The sequence below is a fragment of the Capra hircus genome, chromosome 3 (genome assembly GCF_001704415.2).
Source record: "Capra hircus breed San Clemente chromosome 3, ASM170441v1, whole genome shotgun sequence".
Taxonomy (NCBI): Eukaryota; Metazoa; Chordata; class Mammalia; order Artiodactyla; family Bovidae; genus Capra; species Capra hircus.
Genome location: NC_030810.1, coordinates 8,304,513 through 8,323,776, shown reverse-complemented (window position 1 = coordinate 8,323,776; position 19,264 = coordinate 8,304,513). Strand labels below are relative to the sequence as shown.

General features: G+C 38.4%; 1 protein-coding gene across 4 annotated transcripts in view; it reads left to right on the top strand.

The window, feature by feature from the left end:
• GIGYF2 (GRB10 interacting GYF protein 2) overlaps positions 1-19,264 on the top strand; it is a 131,892-nt gene that overhangs the window by 34,453 nt on the left and 78,175 nt on the right. For all 4 annotated transcript variants that reach the window (XR_001917299.1, XM_018041095.1, XM_018041103.1 and 1 more), the window contains 3 exons: positions 3,602-3,731; positions 4,621-4,716; positions 15,169-15,280. Coding sequence is in view for 3 of the 4 variants with exons in the window: in XM_018041095.1 (XP_017896584.1) it covers positions 3,602-3,731; positions 4,621-4,716; positions 15,169-15,280 (338 nt within the window). In the remaining variant the exon portion in view is untranslated. The remainder of the gene's footprint in view (positions 1-3,601; positions 3,732-4,620; positions 4,717-15,168; positions 15,281-19,264) is intronic.

Genomic DNA, 19,264 nt, shown 5'->3' with positions numbered 1-19,264 from the left:
TGGAAAAGGTCAGTTTTCATTCCAATCCCAAAGAAAGGCAGTGCCAAAGAATGCTCAAACTACTGCGCAGTTGCACTCATCTCACATGCTAGTGAAGTAATGCTTAAAATTCTCCAAGCCAGACTTCAGCAATACGTGAACCGTGAACTTCCACATGTTCAAGCTGGTTTTAGAAAAGGCAGAGGAACCAGAGATCAAATTGCCAACATCCGGTGGACCATCGAAACAGCAAGAGAGTTCCAGAAAAACATCTATTTCTGTTTTATTGACTATGCCAAAGCCTTTGAGTATGTGGATCACAATAAACTGTGGAAAATTCTGAAAGAGATGGGAAAACCATTACCACCTGACCTTCCTCTTGAGAAACCTATATGCAGGTCAGGAAGCAACAGTTAGAACTGGACATGGAACAACAGACTGGTTCCAAATAGGAAAAGGAGTACGTCAAGGCTGTATATTGTCACCCTGCTTATTTAACTTCTATGCAGATTACATCATGAGAAACGCTGGGCTGAAAGAAGCACAAGATGGAATCAAGATTGCCGGGAAAAATATCAATAACCTCAGATATGCAGATGACACCACCCTTATGGCAGAAAGTGAAGAGGAACTAAAAAGGCTCTTGTTGAAAGTAAATGAGGAGTGAAAAAGTTGGCTTAAAGCTCAACATTCAGAAAACTAAGATCATGGCATCCGGTCCCATCACTTCATGGGAAATAGATGGGGAAACAGTGGAAACAGTGTCAGACTTTATATTTTTGGGCTCCAAACTCACTGCAGATGGTGATTGCAGCTATGAAATTAAAAGACGTTTACTCCTTGGAAGGAAAGTTACGACCAACCTAGACAGCATATTGAAAAGCAGAGACATTATTTTGCCAACAAAGATCTGTCTAGTCAAGGCTATGGTTTTTCCAGTGTTCATGTATGGATGTGAGAGTTGGACTGTGGAGAAAGCTGAGCACCGAAGAATTGATGCTTTTGAACTGTGATGTTGGAGAAGACTCTTGAGAGTCCCTTGGACTGGAAGGAGATCCAACCAGTCCATTCTAAAGGAGATCAGTCCTGGGTGTTCATTGGAAGGACTGATGCTAAAGCTGAAACTCCAATACTTTGGCCACCTCATGCGAAGAGTTGACTCATTGGAAAAGACTCTGATGCTGGAAGGGATTGGGGGCAGGAAGAGAAGGGGCTGACAGAGGATGAGATGGCTGGATGGCATCACTGACTCAGTGGACGTGAGTTTGGGTAAACTCCAGGAGCTGGTGATGGACAGGGAGGCCTGGCATGCTGCGATTTATGGGGGTCACGAAGAGTCAGGACACGACTGAGCGACTGAACTGATAGGAGTTGGACTTGATGACCTCTAAGTCCGTGAATAATTGGAAAGAAAACAAAAAACCAGCCCAATAACAACGAACACTTTGAGCACCCAGACTGTAGTCTAAATCTGTTTTATTACCAAAGAGAATCAGGCTCCCTGGTGAAATTGTTATTCCACATCTGAGGCAAGAAATAAGCTGATTTTCGAACATTTGACATACCAGATAGAAATAAAGCTCTCAAAGACTACTAGGGTTGGGTCAGAAGGACTTGGGAGCTAACCTGAAGCCTCTCCCACTAGACAGAGATGAGAGAGTTTGAGTATTGTTAAGAAAAATTGCAGTGAAATATATATTAATGAAAATAATTTTACTGTTGGAGGATTGTTAGTGAACCAAGTCATTATGAAAACTAATAAATGAAAGAAGGAAAGCTGTTTTTTTTCTTATATGAGGTATATTCTATTAGGTTATACCAGATAGTATAAGAGGGAAGTTTCTCTTTGTAGAACTACTCTACCTAGTAAATAAAGAAGAAATGACAGAATAAAGTCAGTCTGTAATCTTAGTGAATTTGGGGATCTAAGCTTTGCTCTTGAAGGACTGCTTAGCCTTGCAAAACCAACCAGACAGTATATGCCTCCTGGTGGAGTAACATACCACCACATGGATGTAGTCTTGCCAAGTCTACATCCAGTCACCTGTTTACAGGAAATGCAGAGAGCAGAGAAATGTATTAAATTATATCACAGGGATAAAGTTAGCAAAATTCAGACTTAAAGAAAAATCGTTATCTTTTAGAGATAACATTTTGAAATATTTGCAGATGAAATGAGATAACTTTTCTTAAAAGAACTGTCTCCAAACTTGAAAATAATTTCCTTTAAAAATTTTGAAAGCAAGAGTTCCTTCAGAATAATATTAAAGGAGAGTTAGATAGGGCTGTAGAAGGAGTGGGATGGCCTGGGGACTGGGTTGATGGGTACAGGAGAGTTTCTTCTTGATCCTTTTATATATGTTCAAAATTGTCTGTAATATAACATTAAAAAAATAAGTAAAAAGAAACAGTGAAATAAATAAAACTTTATTAGTCTTACTGTACTAATGCATACTCCTTTTTCCCCCTTGTTATTGCTTTCTACATGCAGACGCATTCTGTGTATATACTGTGTACCTGCTGCTGCTTCTGCTGTTCTTGAATAATGTGCAAGCGTTTATTATTCTGCTGGACCTTCATACTTTCTGATGTACAAGTTGTAGACCGGTCCCTCTTTTTTTTTTTTTTGTCAATACAGCTTAGCAATTTGGGGATATATTTCAATGCTTCTGTTGAATTTTCTTTGGGCTAAACTGCTTACTTGCAGTACCTTGGTCCCTTTTACCCTTGTTATCTATTACTTTATAGAACTTTGGGCTACTCCTGATGGTAGTTTTCCCTGGAGGAAAACTTGCCATTTTTTGCTGAGATTCAACTCCTTTTTAAAATAAAATCTTATAAAATTAACTTGTTCCCCTTTTCCCAGTTTTCTTCCTTCGAGGTAATTTCTTTTATCAGCTTGAAGTATATTTTTACCTTTCTTTTTTTCCTTAGCAGTAAATATGGTTTTATTTTTTTTTCTCCTTGTATTTCACCTTTTTTTTCCCACAGTATTTTCAAATTCTCTACACTGATCATTAATTTCTTTTATTAAAAGTGAATTATGAAATGTTGGGGGCATATTTAAAAGTATCATTTTTATAAGTATCTGTATTTTGCATTTTCTTTTGGGGAGCAAAAATATTTTTTAAAGTATTTTGTTAAATATTAGAAAATCATTCTTTGAAGTCACTGTTTTAGTTTTTAACTCCACAAGTACTGCTTAAGAATTTGCGTCATTTTACATCCTTGCCAATAGCTGGTATTGTTAAGAGTTACTAGTTTTTATTAATCCAGTGTATGGAAGGTGATGTCTCACTTGTGTTTTAATTATATTTTACTTTTATAGTTTGGAAAAAGGTGTCTCCTCCTTACTCCCTAAGCCTCTCAGGGATATGGCACAATACTTCTTAAGTTAAGGAAGTTGTCTACTTATTTGTCAGTGAACTCAATGAACTATTTTCTTAGTGAGCTATTACAGCAGATTGCCTTAGAGCTAAAATCTTGGATACCTTGAGATAATGGCTTTTCCTTTCTGTTCTTTTGAAGAACTAAAATGAAAATCTTACATTATGTGGACATAAAAAGTCCTTACTGCCAGCACTTTTGACACTTTGTTTTTCTATTCTGTCTGTTGTTTTAGGCTCCGAGCTCTGTCCAGCGGTGGGAGTATTACATCCCCCCCTCTTTCGCCAGCATTGCCGAAGTATAAATTAGCAGACTATCGTTACGGGAGAGAAGAAATGTTAGCACTTTTCCTTAAAGACAACAAGGTAAGAAAGTAGGAAAGAGTTCAAATTGCAAATGCGGTTTCTGGGCATGTACAGTTAGGCATTGCTACGTGAAATAGCTATGGTCCTCTCTTTTCTTCCTGCGTGAAAACCTGCAGTAGTTCACAGAGGCTCTTGTAAATGATGCACACTCTGTGCTTTAGAGGAAACCTAAGATTTCATCACAGAAGTAGAAAGCCTCATGGAAGCAGGAGAGTGGGCAGGACTTAATGCTTTGTCTCACTGATTTCTTCACAACTTTTATTTTTATCCCATTGTGATGGCTGAGAAAGTTTTCCCTTCTCTTTATTGCATCTGGCATTTGTCTCTCCAATTAGATATTAGGAACCAGAAGGGCAGATGCTTCTCTTGTTCTTTGCTTTTGAGTTAAATGTAAAACTTTTAGTGGGGAGAAAATCTTAAAATATAGTACCTCATTTTTGTTACTTAAAAATGATCGAAACTCAAACAGTAAAAAGTATACTTCTGTTATGTAACTAGTGAGAAATAACATTTTCTACTTAAGTGTACTTTGCTTTTAATTTTATTAATGGATTAAGGATCAAATTTTAATGATCGTTGCTAAGAACAGATACAGTTGCTTGTAAAATTTTCCTTACCATCTGTGGTTTGAGTCAAATGTGCACTCTGGAGTATCAGGGTCAGTGCTATGTATCAAATCTGAGCATGGTAGTCAGATGGGAGGATGGGGTGAGTGACTGGGCTTTTTAAAAATGTTTGACCCTGTCAGAATATTAATTGTGACTGAATAAGCTTTTAATCCATATCTTTGATAATCAGCAGCAGATAAACCAAACAATATTTTCTTGTTTTGGCTCCGTAGAATTGCAGGGATAGCATTAATCTCATGGTCATGTGTTTGGTCAAACAGATCCCTTCAGACCTTCTGGATAAAGAATTTCTGCCTATCCTACAGGAGGAGCCCCTGCTGCCACTGGCTCTTGTGCCCTTCACGGAAGAAGAACAGGTGTGTGCGTAGCTTTGAGCCTCAGGTCCCACCCTTGTTTGCTCCCACTGAGGCATGAAAATAGGAAGTTCCTCCTTAGGCTCTAAGGGGTGTCCTCCTTCCCCAGGTCTGCTTCCTTCTACTCTTCTTGGCATATGGATGCCTCTCTTAGTTGACCAGCTTCTGATTGAGATTTGAGGCTGTTGAGTATTATGTAGAGATAAGGACGTGTGTTAGAATAGAGAGAAAAAGATATTTTTCTGGGGAGAGGGCCTTCTTTTCAGAAACTTGTCGTTTTTCAGAAGTAATCTGCTAAACCTGAATTCCCACCAGTTTTTACCACTAAAGGAAAATGTAAATAATCAGCTCACACAGTGTGCTTAAAACAGTGCTTTTCTGTCACAGATTTTTAAAAATCGTAATTGTGAGAAAGTTAGAGTTTTGGGCTGTAAAGTAACAGATTCTGTGTTACAGTGTACGATGTCCATAGATAAATAGTGGAGTTTCTGATTTCAATGAACTGTAGTGATTATTGGGCTTCCCTCATAGCTCAGTTGGTAAAGAATCTGCCTGCAATGCAGGAGACCTGGGTTCAATCCCTGGGATGGGAAGCTGCCCTGGAGAAGGAAATGGCAGCCCACTCCAGTATTCTTCCGTGGAGCATCCCATGGACAGAGGAGCCTGGTGGGCTACAATCCATGGGGTCGCAAGAGTTGGACACGACTTAGCGACTAAATCGCCACCACCGTGGTGATTATAGTAAAATGAAGAAAGAAAGAGCTTTTTTGGAATGCCACTTTAAATGAAGAATCATCATTACTTTTTAAGAAAACTGCTTTATTGAGACCTAAGTTACATGCCATAAAGTTAAACATTTTTGTAGTTTTTAGTAGATGCAGAGTTGTGTAAACCCATCACCACTATCTAATTGAGAACATTTTTCATTATATTTTTGGGACAGCTCTGGGTGTTCTCCCTGCACTCTTGCCATGCTGTGCATGGTGAAATCAGTCTATTAAGAGGGAAAAGCCTATTAAAAGAACTTAGTGAAATGTCCCTGGTGGTTCAGAACTGATGGGGAGCTAAGATCTCACAAGCCACGAGGCATGGCCAGATAAAAATTAGACTTCTGTTAACCTACGTTAAGTTTTAAGAAAGGTGTGATATTTATTTGGTGACTTTGAGCATCATCCTTCTGTAAGCAATTTCGTTTCATTTGCGGTTTCTCCTAAATCAGGCTGTGCGATGTGCTTAGTTGCTCAGTCGTGTTTGACTCTTTGCAACCCCATGGACTGTAGCCCACCAGGATCCTCTGTCTATGGGGATTCTCCGGGCAAGAATACTGGAGTGGGTTGTCATGCCCTCCTCCAGGGGATCTTCCCAACCCAGGATCGAACCCAGGTCTCCCGTTTTGTGGGCAGATCCTTTACCATCTGAGCCACCATGAGAGCCCAGGAATACTGGAGTAGGTGTCCTATCCCTTCTCCAGGGGATCTTCCCGACCCTGGAATCTAACCAGGCGGATTCTTTACCAGCTGAGCTACCAGGGAGGTCCAAAATCAGGCTAATAGTTCCTTCTTTATTCATGAAACCCAGTATCATCTAGGGTCATCAACAAATATTTTCATTGATCAAAAGTTGTTATAAAGAATTCATGGGAAAGGAAGGGTCCTGTCTCCAGTAATTGCTGAAAAGTTTCTTTTCAAAAATGGTAAATTTCCTTAAAAAAAATTAGACATCTGGTTATATTTTGTTTTAAATTTTTCTCAAAAATATTTTTATTATGAAGCATTTCAAATAGTACAGAGAATATTATTACAAAGACCTGAATATTTTCAACTCATATACATCTAATCTTAAAATAATTTGTGTATACCTTTAAGAAACAAAATTTCTCCTTTACCACAGTTGAGACTGCCTGGGGTGTGCCCCTCTCTGCATTTCCAGGGATTACTGTGAATCAGATTACTTCATCATTCATGTTTTGATATTGTCATTATATATTTGTGTGTCCGTATACCTATAAAAGTTTCCTTTTATAGGGTTATAAATTTTACATGGACTGTAGCCTGCCAGGCTCCTCAGTTCATGGAATTCTATAAGCAACAATGCTAGAGTGGGTAGCCATTTCCTTCCCCAGGGGATCGTCCTGACCCAGGGATTGAACCCAGGTCTCCAAATTGCAGGCAGATTCTTTACCATCTGAACCACCAGGGAAGCCTATATTGAAGATAGCATACTGTATATTATGGAGGAGGAAATGGCAACCCACTCCAGTACCTTTGCCTGGAGAATCTCATGGACAGAGGAGCCTGGCGGGCTACAATCCTTGGGGTCACAAGAGTCAGGCACGACTGAAGTGACAGCACTACTGTATAATTCTATTCTGCAGCTTGTTTTTTCTTTGAGTAATTTTTAGATTTCATTGTTTTTAGATTTCACATTCATACATATGGCATCAGTTTGTTCATCTCTGCTTTATAATATTTCATAAGTGAAAAAAAAATACTTTTTTGCTGTAAAAGATACTCATATTTGATTATAGAAAATACAGAAAGATATGAAGAGGTAAATCTTTCCTATAAAATCACCATGTGGAAATAATTACTTGTTAACATTTAGTATGTTTAGTTTATTTTTGTGTATCTTCAGTTGTCAGAATACACCGATAATGCAGACTGAATCCAACAGCGTATCAGAAGGATTATACACCATGGCCAAGTGGGGTTTATCCCCATAATTCCAGGGTGGTGCAACATAAAACCAATATAATATACCCCATTAATAGAATGAAGAAAAGAAAAGCACTTGATCACCTCAGTTTCCACAGAAAAAGCACACAATTCCAACACCCTTTTGTGAAAGCAAATGTAACGAACTGGGAATGAAAGTGAACTTAATTAAGGGCTTTTATGAAAAACCCACAACCAACATTATACTCAGTGATGAAAGACTAAAAGCTTTTCTTCTTGGATTGGGAACAAGATAGTATATCTACCTTCACTGCTGATATTGAACCTTGTGTTGGAAGTTTCAGATGAGCTCTTAGGCTAGAAAAGGAAATAAAAAGAATCCAGATTGGAAGGGAAGAAGTAAAATTATCTCTGTTTGAAGATGACATGATCCTACATATAGAAAATCCTAAAGAATCCACAGAATAACTGTTAACACCAGTAAGTGAATACAGCACAGTTGTATGCTACAGAATCAGTACACAAAAGTCAGTTGTGTTTCCATTACTGTGTACTTAGTTGCTCAGTCGTGTCCGACTCTTTGTAACCCCATGCCCTGTAGCCCGCCAGGCTCCTCTGTCCATGGGAATTCTCCAGGCAAGAATACTGGAGTGGGTCGCCATGCCCTCCTCCAGGGGATCTTCCCAACTCAGATATTGAAACCAGGTCTCCTGCATTGCAGGTGGATTCTTTCCTGACTGAGCCACCAGGGAAGTGTTTCCATATACTAGTAATGGACAGTTTGCAAAGGAAATGAAGAAAATTCTGTTTACAATAGTATTAAAACCAAAATACTTAGGAATAAATTTAACTAAGGAGTATGAAACTTTATACAGTAAAAAAAATGAAACACTATTGAAAGAAATTAAAGAAGATCTTAATAAATGGAAAGACGTTAGCATTTTATTAAGCATTGAAAGACTTAATATTATTAATGATTTGCTGCCAGTACAATACCCACCAAAATCCCAGTGGCTTTTTGGGTAGAAGCTGATCTTAAAATTTATATAGAATTGCAGAGGACCCTAAGTTGTCAAAACAGTTTTGCAAAGAAATAGGACCTGTACTTCCAGTTTCAGAACTTAACTGCAAAGCTACAGTAATCAAAACTGGTTTTAACTTCCCTGGTGGTCCAGTGCTTTTGTGCTTCCAATGTAGAGGGCGTGGGTTTGATTCCTGGACTAAGGGAACTAAGATCCTACATCCCTTGTGGCAAAAAAAAAAGTTTAAAAATTCCAAAACAAAAAAATACTGTGGCTTAAGGATAGATGCACATACCAGCTGATTATAATTGAAAGTTTGGAAATAAAACCAAATCACTCCATACTGCTGGATCACTTTGAAGAAACATTGTATGTGGGTTTGTATTACTTCTGTTCACTGCTGCCATACCTATGGTGTTTTACCCTTGCTTTTGCACTGTTACATGATTTCATTGTTTTTTCATGAGCAGTAAATCATGTGGAATTCTCCAGGCCAGAATACTGGAGTGGGTAGCCTTTCCCTTCTCTAGGGAATCTTCCCAACCCAGGGATTGAACCCAGGTCTCCCACATTGCAGACGGATTCTTTACCAGCTGAGCCACAAGGGAAACCCAAGAATACTAGAGTTAGGGAGCCTATTCCTTCTCCAGTGTATCTTCCCAGCCCAGGAATTGAACAGGGGTCTCCTGCATTGCAGGCAGATTTCTTTACCAACTGAGCTATCAGGGAAGCCCAAATCATATGGTTTAGAAATAAAAATTTATCTCTCTCCCATCCTTTCCACCAGCCGTCTGTCTCCTTTTCTGAAAGGCAGCCTGTATTTGCAGTTTCTTGTGTATTTTTCCAAGTAAATATTGAATATATTTCCCCCTTTTTGTGCAGGTGGTGGTGTATACTAAGCTTTGTTCTATATTTACATCATTTTTATTGAAAAATATTCTCTGCAAATTTGGAAAAAGTATTCTTTTAGTTTGCATTTCTTTCCCCAGTGCAGAGCTTCTCAGATATTTGCATTTATATTTCTTTCAATTTTTTGTTCTTTGCCATTTTTGTTGGGGGTGATAGTAATCTTTTTCTTGAGCTAGTCCTAATAACCTGTTAAATTTTCTTTTTTTGTGTGTGTGCAGTTTCTTTTTTATTGGAGTACAATTGCTTTACAGTGCTGTGTTAGTTTCTACCGTACAACGAAGTGAATCAGCTGTATGTGTACATGCGTCCCCTCTTGAACCTCCCTCCCACCCCTCATCCTACCCATCTACTAACTTGTTCATTTTTCTAAATTTAAAATTGCATTGGTTTTCGTTTATGATATTTTTTAATACAGAAGCTTGTTTTTATATAGCTCATTATACCAGTTTCAGTCTTTCGTGATTAGTTTTCCAATTGTTTATGAATATTTTTTAATAATTGTTTTTTATTTTTCGTTAAATGACTGCCTAGATTTCTTAGAGATGACATGAGTTAGAAAAACTTTTTAGTAAGTAGGCAGAAGGACTTGGTACTAGTTACTAACCTGATATACTTTAAGGGCTACACAGATTACTTGAGCAATCAAAAATTATTCAATAAATGATGCTGAAAACTGTTGGTTTTTTAAAAAGGAATAAAGTTAGATATGCAGTACACCTTCACATGAAAATTAGTTTTAGAATCACTAAGGAAGTAACTCTTCATTTTGTTTTTATGATGGAAAAGTTTATCTTAAGGTGTTAAGATTTGAATGCTGTAATTACTAGGGCTTAATGTAAAGATTGGCTTCCCTGATGGCTGAGACAGTAAAGAATCCGCTCACAATGTGGAGACCTGGAGTCTGATCCTTGGGTGGAGAACATCCCCTGGTGAAAGAAATGGCAACCCATTCCAGTAATCTTGCCTGGAGAATTCCACAGACAGAGGAGCCTGGCGTACTGCAATCCATGGGGTCGCAAAGAGTTGGACATGACTGAATGATTAAGCACAGCACAGCACAAAAATGCAAAATTTAGGAATTCTTGATACTTGCTAGCCTTTCTTTTTATAATATATGTTGGAATAGGACAGTACTTAGAGCTGGCAAAAGATTCATTAATATTTTGAAATTAACACCTTGGATGGTTACCTGTTCAGGAATTGTTTAGACCTTCCTAGGCTAGAGTTTTGCATACGTATTCACCCTGTTACTCCTATCTGGGAGGTAAATAATTTTAATAACCTAAAATAGCTTCTTGCTATATATCTTGTTTCCTGATGTTACCTAAAGAGGCTAGTTTATCTTTAAAATGCAAGTTAACCCTCCCCACCACATATACTCTTAAACATACATGTACACACATATGAATGCATGCATGTGTAAAATATAATTACGTAAATGGTTTTCTTTGAGCAGAGTCAATGCTCGAATAAGATCTTCTGGTTGCCCTTTGATTGGGCATTTCCCTGTATGTCTTTATCACGTTTAAAAAGCATTCAGTTCAATTGCTTAGCCGTGTCCGACTCTTTGTGACCCCACGGACTGCAGCATGCCAGGCCTCCCTGTCCATCACCAACTCCCAGAGTTTACCCAAGCTCGTATGCATTAAGTCGGTGATGCCATCCAACCATCTCATCCTCTGTCATCCCCTTCTCCTCCTGCCTTCAATCTTTCCCAGTATAAGGGTCTTTTCCAATAAGTTAGTTCTTCTCATCAGGTGGCCAAAGTACTGGAGTTTCAGCTTCAACATCAGTCTTTCCAGTGAACACTCAGGACTGATCTCCTTTAGAATGGACTGGTTGGATCTCCTTGCAGTCCAAGGGACTCTCAAGAGTCTTCTTCAACACCACAGTTCAAAAGCATCAAGTCTTCGGCACTCAGCTTTCTTCCCAGTCCAACTCTCACATTCATACGTGACCACTGGAAAAACCATAGCCTTGACTTAAACGGACCTTTGTTGGCAAAGTAGTCTCTGCTTTTTAATATGCTGTCTAGGTTGGTCATAACTTTCCTTCCAAGGAGCAAGTGTCTTTTAATTTCATAGCTGCAGTCACCATCTGCAGTGATTTTGGAGCCCCCCAAAATAAAATCTGACACTTGTTTCCCCATCTCTTTGCCATGAAGTGATGGGACCAGATGCCATGATCTTCATTTTCTGAATGTTGAGCTTTAAGCCAACTTTTTCACACTCCTCCTTCACTTTCATCAAGAGGCTTTTTAGCTCCTCTTCACTTTCTGCCATAAGGGTGGTGTCATCTGCATATCTGAGGTGATTGATATTTCTCCCGGCAATCTTGATTCCAGCTTGTGCTTCTTCCAGTGCAGCGTTTCTCAGGATGTCCTCTGCATATAAGTTAAATAAGCAGAGTGATAATGTACAGCCTTGACATACTCCTTTTCCTATTTGGAATCAGTCTGTTGTTCCATGTCTAGTTCTAACTGTTGCTTCCTGACCTGCATACAGGTTTCTCAAAAGGTAGGTCAGGTGATCTGGTATTCCTATCTCTTTCAGAATTTTCCACAGTTTATTGTGATCCACACAGTCAGAGGCTTTGGCATAGTCAATAAAGCTCTGTATATTACGCTTGTAATTTAAGTAACTGCTACCAGATTGTTGTATTTTATTTATTTTATATGAAAGAAAGTCACTTCATTTATACATTTTTTATTAGATGATACATGTGTATACATGCAAAATTCACAAAGCATATACAGTGAAAAACAAGTCTATGAGTGACCTAGGCTTTTTTCTTCCTCAGAATTAACTGTTATTTTCATTTTCTTATGTTCCCTTTCTAGGGTATTTAATACAACTGCAGCTACTTTTGTGTTTATTCTTTAAAGCACACACACACGGCTGCTATTGTACAACTGGAGCTACTTTTGTATCTGTTCTTTAAAATGCACACACATGCACGCGCACGCCTGCTATGCATACAGTTCTACGCTGTTTTTACCTAAGCATCTATTTGGGAGATAGTAACAGATATTTATTCAACTTTTAAGATGTGTCACTGTTCTAACTACTTGTTGCCTGATGTGTTAAGTGCTTACAACAGCCCACGAAGTAGGTTCCTTTTCACGCTCTATGCATGAGGGAGACGAGGCACAGAATTGAGCAAAGGATCCACCGTTGACTCTCAGGCAGCCTAGCCTCTCTGTGCACTTCACTCCAGCTCTGCCTGTTAGGCTGACTGGATGAAACTGTGGGTTCTGGATCAGAAATGATTGAATATTAGCAGTTTTGTATGATGATGGTGGTGGTGCAGTTGCTAAGTCATGGCTGACTCTTGTGACCCCATGAACTGTAGCCTGGCAGGCTCCTCTGCCCATGGGATTTCCCAGGCAAGAGTACTAGAGTGAGTTGCCACCTCCTTCTCCAGGGGATCTTCCTGACTCAGCTTTCACCCGTCTCCTCTCTTGCATGCAGTCTCCTGCACTGTCGGTGGATTCTTTACTGAGTGAGCCACCGGGGAAGCCAATTTGTATGGCTAACCCTAATAAGTAAGAGCTGCCTTATATTTTTAAAAAATTGTGTAGAATTCCCTGTGTAGTTGGCCGTGAGTTTTAGATCAGCTCCTTTTGATTGATACTTAGCCAGTTGCCATTTTTGCTTTCACAAACAGTACTGCAGTTAAAATCTTTCTGCTTATGTTATTTTTCACATGTGTAAGAAGAGAAATTGTTATGTCAAAAGGTGTGGACATTAAAATATACTTTGACAAATATATCTGATAAGTATATATATTGCCTTTTAGAGATTATACCAACTTTCACTTTCAGCTGCAGTGTGTTAGGATGTGTGAAAGAAAGCATATGAGTTTCCCTGAACCCTGTAGATGGGTGCGTTTGAGTTTCATACATGTAATACTTTGGTTATGAGGTATTCAACAGTGTCAGATTCTGGCATGTACAGTACATTTAACACTGACTTCTATTTTTCCAGTATTAGAATACATGAATCTAGATTTTGGGATTTCACAGTCTTGCTTAATTGTGATCCCAGAAGAGTTATTCAGTAACACTGCTGTTTACTGTGTGCCCCGAGATAAATTAATGCATTTGTTTCAACTAGCTTTTCTTAAAAATAATTTTTATTAAAATACAGTTTGAAATAAGTATTGATTGTTTGGTATCTGCCTCTAGTTTTCCATTATTAATTACATCTTGGTCTTCACGTTGTGAAGTTAACTTGATTGTATCATTATATGCCTATAAAAGTCAAAGGAAAATATAAGTTTCTAAAGTTTGCCTGAACAAATTCTATTGAATATAGTTCTCATAAAGACAACTAGTGACAGGAGAAGAAAATCACCCATATATTAAAACAAGAAATTTAGTAATGAAGGTAGAAGTTTTTCAAACCAAAATTACATGTTGATTTCTTTAAAATAGGAATATTGTATTTCATTTGATTTTGAATCCAAACACAGTGGAAACAGTTTGAACTTAAAAGAAGTAGTTGAACTGCAGACTTTTATTTCCCCGAAAATCAGTTAGCTGCTACTGAATTTGTGTACTTTAAGCCTCACTTGTTGTCTCTCTGTCCAGAGGACCCTTGCTGCAGCCATGCTGAAGCTGTGTTTTCCACACTGTACCATACCACTGCATTTTTGCACAGATGTCTTTTAGGTTCTGTGCTGTGCTTAGCTGCTCAGTTGTGTCCGACTCTTTGCCTGTAGTCATGGAATTCTCCAGGCCAGAATACTGGAGTGGGTAGCCTTTCCCTTCAGGGCATCTTCCCGACCCAGGGATCGAAGTCAGGCCTCCTGCGTTGCAGGCGGATTCTTTACCAGCTGAGCCACAAAGGAAGCTCAAGAATGCTGGAGAGGGTAGCCTATCCCTTCTCCAGTGGATCGTCCCATCCCAGGAATCAAACTGGGGTCTCCTGCATTGCAGGGGGATTCTTTACCAACTGAGCTGTCAGAGAAGTCCAAGTGTATAGAAGGTATTCAGGTAAAGATGTATTCCAAGTTTTTGGGTTTAAAACTGTCTCATTAAATTGTTTTACATGCCTAGGATTTTTATATTTCATAGATCATTTTCCAGTATTTTTATAATTGCTTCCTGCTTTACCTTTTCCTAAGCCCTGTGTGTTCCATTTATCCAGAAGTATCGACTAAACTTATTTTTGAATCCCAGACCTCTTGCCTTCCTGTGTCCCCTCTTCATATTTGAAGGATTCCCACCCACTACTGTTCTTGTCATATTTGACCCTTTTCCACATTGACTGTGGGTACAAATGAAGGCTAATGACCAAGTGATTGGGATTTTGTTTATTCCTCAAGCATTCTCTTCCCCTACCCACTTCTTACTTTGCCTTTCCCCGTTCATCCCTGATACCTGTCATTCTATTAAACACTAGTTGGCTTTGCTAATTCACATTGTTGAGCAGAATGAGGCAAAATGATCAGTATTTTTTTCTTTATCCTGTAACTGTTGATTCAGACCTTTCGTGACGCCCGCTCATTTCCACCTTTCAGTAGTTAACCCTTTCAAACCAGATCTCTTTTACTGTGTATTCTCTGTTTATTATGATGATGCATACATATCTTGCCTCCTCCTGGGTACATACAGAACCTAACATGGTATAAGCATTGGTCGTTCAAGTTCGTTGATCTGAAATATTAGTTTAAAATTTCCAGCCAGAACCAGATTTTAGAATGTCTTAGTGTGCCACGTGGTGAATGTTTCTCATCGCTAGTAGTCATTAGATGCCGGTTTATAGATGCTGTGGGAGATGGTGAGGAACAACATGCAGTTTTATCTGTTTTATCCATTTTTTTTCTTTCTTTTCTTTTTTTGGCAGAGAAACTTTTCCATGTCCGTAAATAGTGCTGCTGTCCTGCGATTGACAGGACGAGGAGGAGGAGGAACAGTGGTGGGGGCTCCTAGAGGTCGAAGTTCTTCACGAGGGCGAGGTGAGCTTTCATGTGGGAAAAAGGTAATAACGGAATGGTGGAGAGAGAGAAGAGGGAAATAAATAAATCACTTTAAAAATATTTCGATATTTGATTTTCCAAAACTGTCCTTTGACATTAACTGCATAATGTCCTGAACGTTTGTTTTTGGAACCGTTTCTCAGTGTATCCACTCCACAACCCCTGGTTTGGAGTAGAAGAGGGTGATTTGAGCCTAGAGACTTGAGTGTGAATGATTCTAGATGGTCCTAATTCTCTTCGGCAAATATTTGTGATCATGTTCCTCACCCCCAGGGGACCTTACGCTGTGAGAGCCAGGGCTCCCTGAAATGCCTTGGCTGCTGGAGTGGCACCCAGGTCCCTGCAGGCCTCTTGTGACTCGGGTCTCCATATAAGGCCATGTGCCAGGAGTGTCCCCAGCCAGAGAGAGGCTTTCGTAAAAGCTGTCTCCTCAGTACGAGACCTTTTTAGGGTGCAGAAGAAAGAAAAAATTATGCAACAATCCTTTATATAATCTGTAGTTTTGTATTTTATAGATTTGTCTTTTCTTAGAAGAATAATTGGTATTACTTGTTCTTTGATATCTTCTCCCTACTTGCAGTTTGTTGAACTTCTGCTACTTAAGGGCATTCTTAATGTTTGTAATATAAATATTTATTTGAGCTTTTACTTCTAAGTTGGCTGAATCATAGCAGAAGTCTCAACATACCTTGCAGTTTTAAAAGGTGCTTTTGAAAGAATTGGATGTCTGCAAAAAGAAGAAGCCATTGCCTCCACACATTGCGCCATCCAGGGTGGCATGATCCTGAATGTGGAGTATCTAAATTCTTACAGTTATGCTTTATGAAAAGAGCGATTTATACCCACTCTTTATAGAGACTGTATTAAATTGTGCATTCCTGTAAAGGGGTTTCATCCAGAATGTGGGAAGGCAACTGTTCTGAATAATGAAGAGGTTGACTGAAACTCTGCTTGTAGATCAAGTGCTGTTACTAGGTTGTCCATGTGTTTTCCTTCTGAATTCGTCAGTCTCTAAAAGGTGGTTTTTAACCTGGAGAGTTGTTAGAATCAGCAGAATATACTGGGTGGTGAGATTTAAGCATGTGTGTTTCAGAAGGTCCACAGGCCATTTAGATTGCCAAACGCAGTTAGGTTCTGTTGGTCCAGAAATCGTCTGAGATCTGTGCTTCTTGGTGCTGTGATGATGGTGTTCTGAGGGTGACTGTGGCCTGCTCCTTGGATGTTGCCTGGGTTTTTCTGCAATGGGCTCGCACTGAAAAGAGGTTGCCCTTGGGGAGCTTTTCCTCTAGTGCTTTTCAGGGCATGACGGTGAGAGGTCTTATTAATTAAGAAGTGTGGCCCACAGCAGCTGTTTTTTTTGTTCCTCAAGTGACCACCAATGTTGTGTGTTGCAGATACCAACCAATGTCTAAATAGGTGTTAAAAAAAATTCAGGTCTAGAAACTGATGAAGCGTTGATTAATTTCTTCCTGCCTTCTGGTTTGAAGTGTATATTGTTATCACATAGGATAGAACTCTTACATTCAGAATTTAAATGGGACTTGTATGAAAGATAAATACTGTAATAAAAGCCGTGACTTAATTAACATTGATATGAGTGGATGACATGAAACTAGTTAAATGAATGAAGTGACTTAGTGAGAAATACTTCTGACACCATTGTCCCAGCTGTGATTCTTATTGGTTTCATGAGACCTTTAATCTGTGGTTTTGTTTTCTTCAGTTCCAGCTTAATTTTAACCTGTTGGTTAAATAAATAGTGATTAGTGTAGTTTTTTTTGGGGGGGGGACACGAGCAGTCCTTGACATCAGATGATTGCCCTGGCTCTTTCCAGCCTGAGAGAAGTTTGTTGTGAAAATCAACTGACTTTCATACTTCTAAATATCATAAAGCAGTAACAGTTAAATAAATGAACAGGGAAACAACTTGAATTTGTCATCTTTTTATTTTATCTGGTGAAGAGGTTTAAAAATAAAGCGTATCTATAGAATTGTCAGCCACTGTCTTCCTCATTATTAAAGGAGGTATTTTTAATCCCCCCAAAGAAGAGGGTGAAATCTCAGAGATTAGGGCAGTCATTTAAATTTAACTTTATGAAAGATTCTCCATGTTATAGTTACTTGCTTCTCCTCATATGGGAACTACTTTTATAGATGATTATGGGCCTTGCACTTTGAAGAGTGTTCCTTACGTTTTACAAGCCGGAAAGCTCTAGAATCAGATTCTTTTTTTGTGCCCACTTATAAAGCTTTGGGCTCATAAGGAGGACCAGTGCCAATGCTAGTCATAACTGGCAGGAAATATTTTGTGGTTTGCTTATTTTTCTGGCAGATTTTGAACACTGTTTTTCATATTCATGTTTCCAGAATAAAATACTTTTTCAGGGTGCTATGTACTTAATGGTTTTCTTGACAAAATTGTTCTCTAAAAGGACAGGGGACTTTTTTCTTTCTCCCTAAAAATATCTTTGTAAATATCACCACAGTGTTATTTAACAGTTTGTAGCAGACTGTTTTAAGATAGATCTTAGATAATACATCTATATTTCCTAAGGATAGAGGTACAAAACTGTACATTAAGTTGAAGTTAAGTTGATAACAACTGAAAGGTAACTTTAGGATTATTATAGTTCAACTCTAGTCCTCACTTCCATTTTACAGATGAAGATATTGATACTTAGACTAAAGAAGATATCATTGTTCTATGATTACGTACATAAAATTATGCATTATTCTTATATTCCATCATAAGATCATATAGAAGTATAATTGTATTCTGAGTCAATTCTTGGTAAGTGATGCTAGAAAGTAAAAACACTGTATGGGTATTTGAAACAGTTATCTAACTCAGTTGTATTTAGCTCTGGAATGCATTCATTCTTTCATTCAAGATTCATCATTTTTCCTTGGGTGGGTTTTTACTGTTGGAGAAGTGAGTTGGGGATAATGGAAGATTTTATCTAGGTATAAATACATGCCTAGGCACAATTTTTACCTGCCTCCCCCCAGTTTTCAACTTGTGTGTTGGTTACAAATGGCGCACATTAGTTGGGAAATCCTCACAGTGCACAGGCAATATAAAGCTGAAAGCGCATATTGCCTTCTGCCCCCAGATGCAGTATTTGGATTTATATCCTTCTTGATCCTAACTATGCAGTCATATCATTTATATATACGGTAATTTTTTTTAATGTATTGCTCTTTGGCCTGCTTTAGTCGTTCAACAGAATAATGTAGATTCCTTTTAATGACAATATTTTATCTTCTGTGGCTTCCTAGTATTCTACTGAACTGTTGGATCAAAGTTTACTTAGCCAGTCCTTTACTGATGTATGTTTCTGTTTTTCAAAAATTTGCAACAAAAATCTCCATATATATATATATATATATATTTGCATATTTGTGCAAGTCTTTCTATTAGGATAAATTCTAATTAGAAAGTTGAGTCAAATTTGATAAATGTAATCAGATTGCCTTCAGTACAGGCCAGTGTGCATTTGAGTCACTGGAGCCTCTGTAAATTCCTACATGCACACTTTGTTACCAGCTCTGTGGTTTGAATTTAGTGCTGCCTGATAGTTTTCTCCAAGATTTGCGCAGATGGGAAAGAGTGCCTTTGGTTGGTGTGGAATATTCTTTAAGAAGTTAGTTCACAAAATTGATAGTTTAGTTGACCCTATTAAATTATCCTTTCTATGGAGTTAAAGAAATTAACATTTATGCCTAGTTTGTTACTTTGTCTGCTGTCTTCTCAAACTCCTCACATTTTCCATTTTTATTGAAAATAATCCAATAGAAGGTTTGATTTGTCATAATGGTTTACTGATCTTAGAATTTCACTATTGAGTTTTCCGTTAAGGAGCTTGATGTTGATACTGTTTCTTGTTCAGGACTGGAACTGGTACTCTAACACAGTTCTGTTTTTTTTTTTATATCCTCCTCTGGTCTGGCTACTTCACTGCT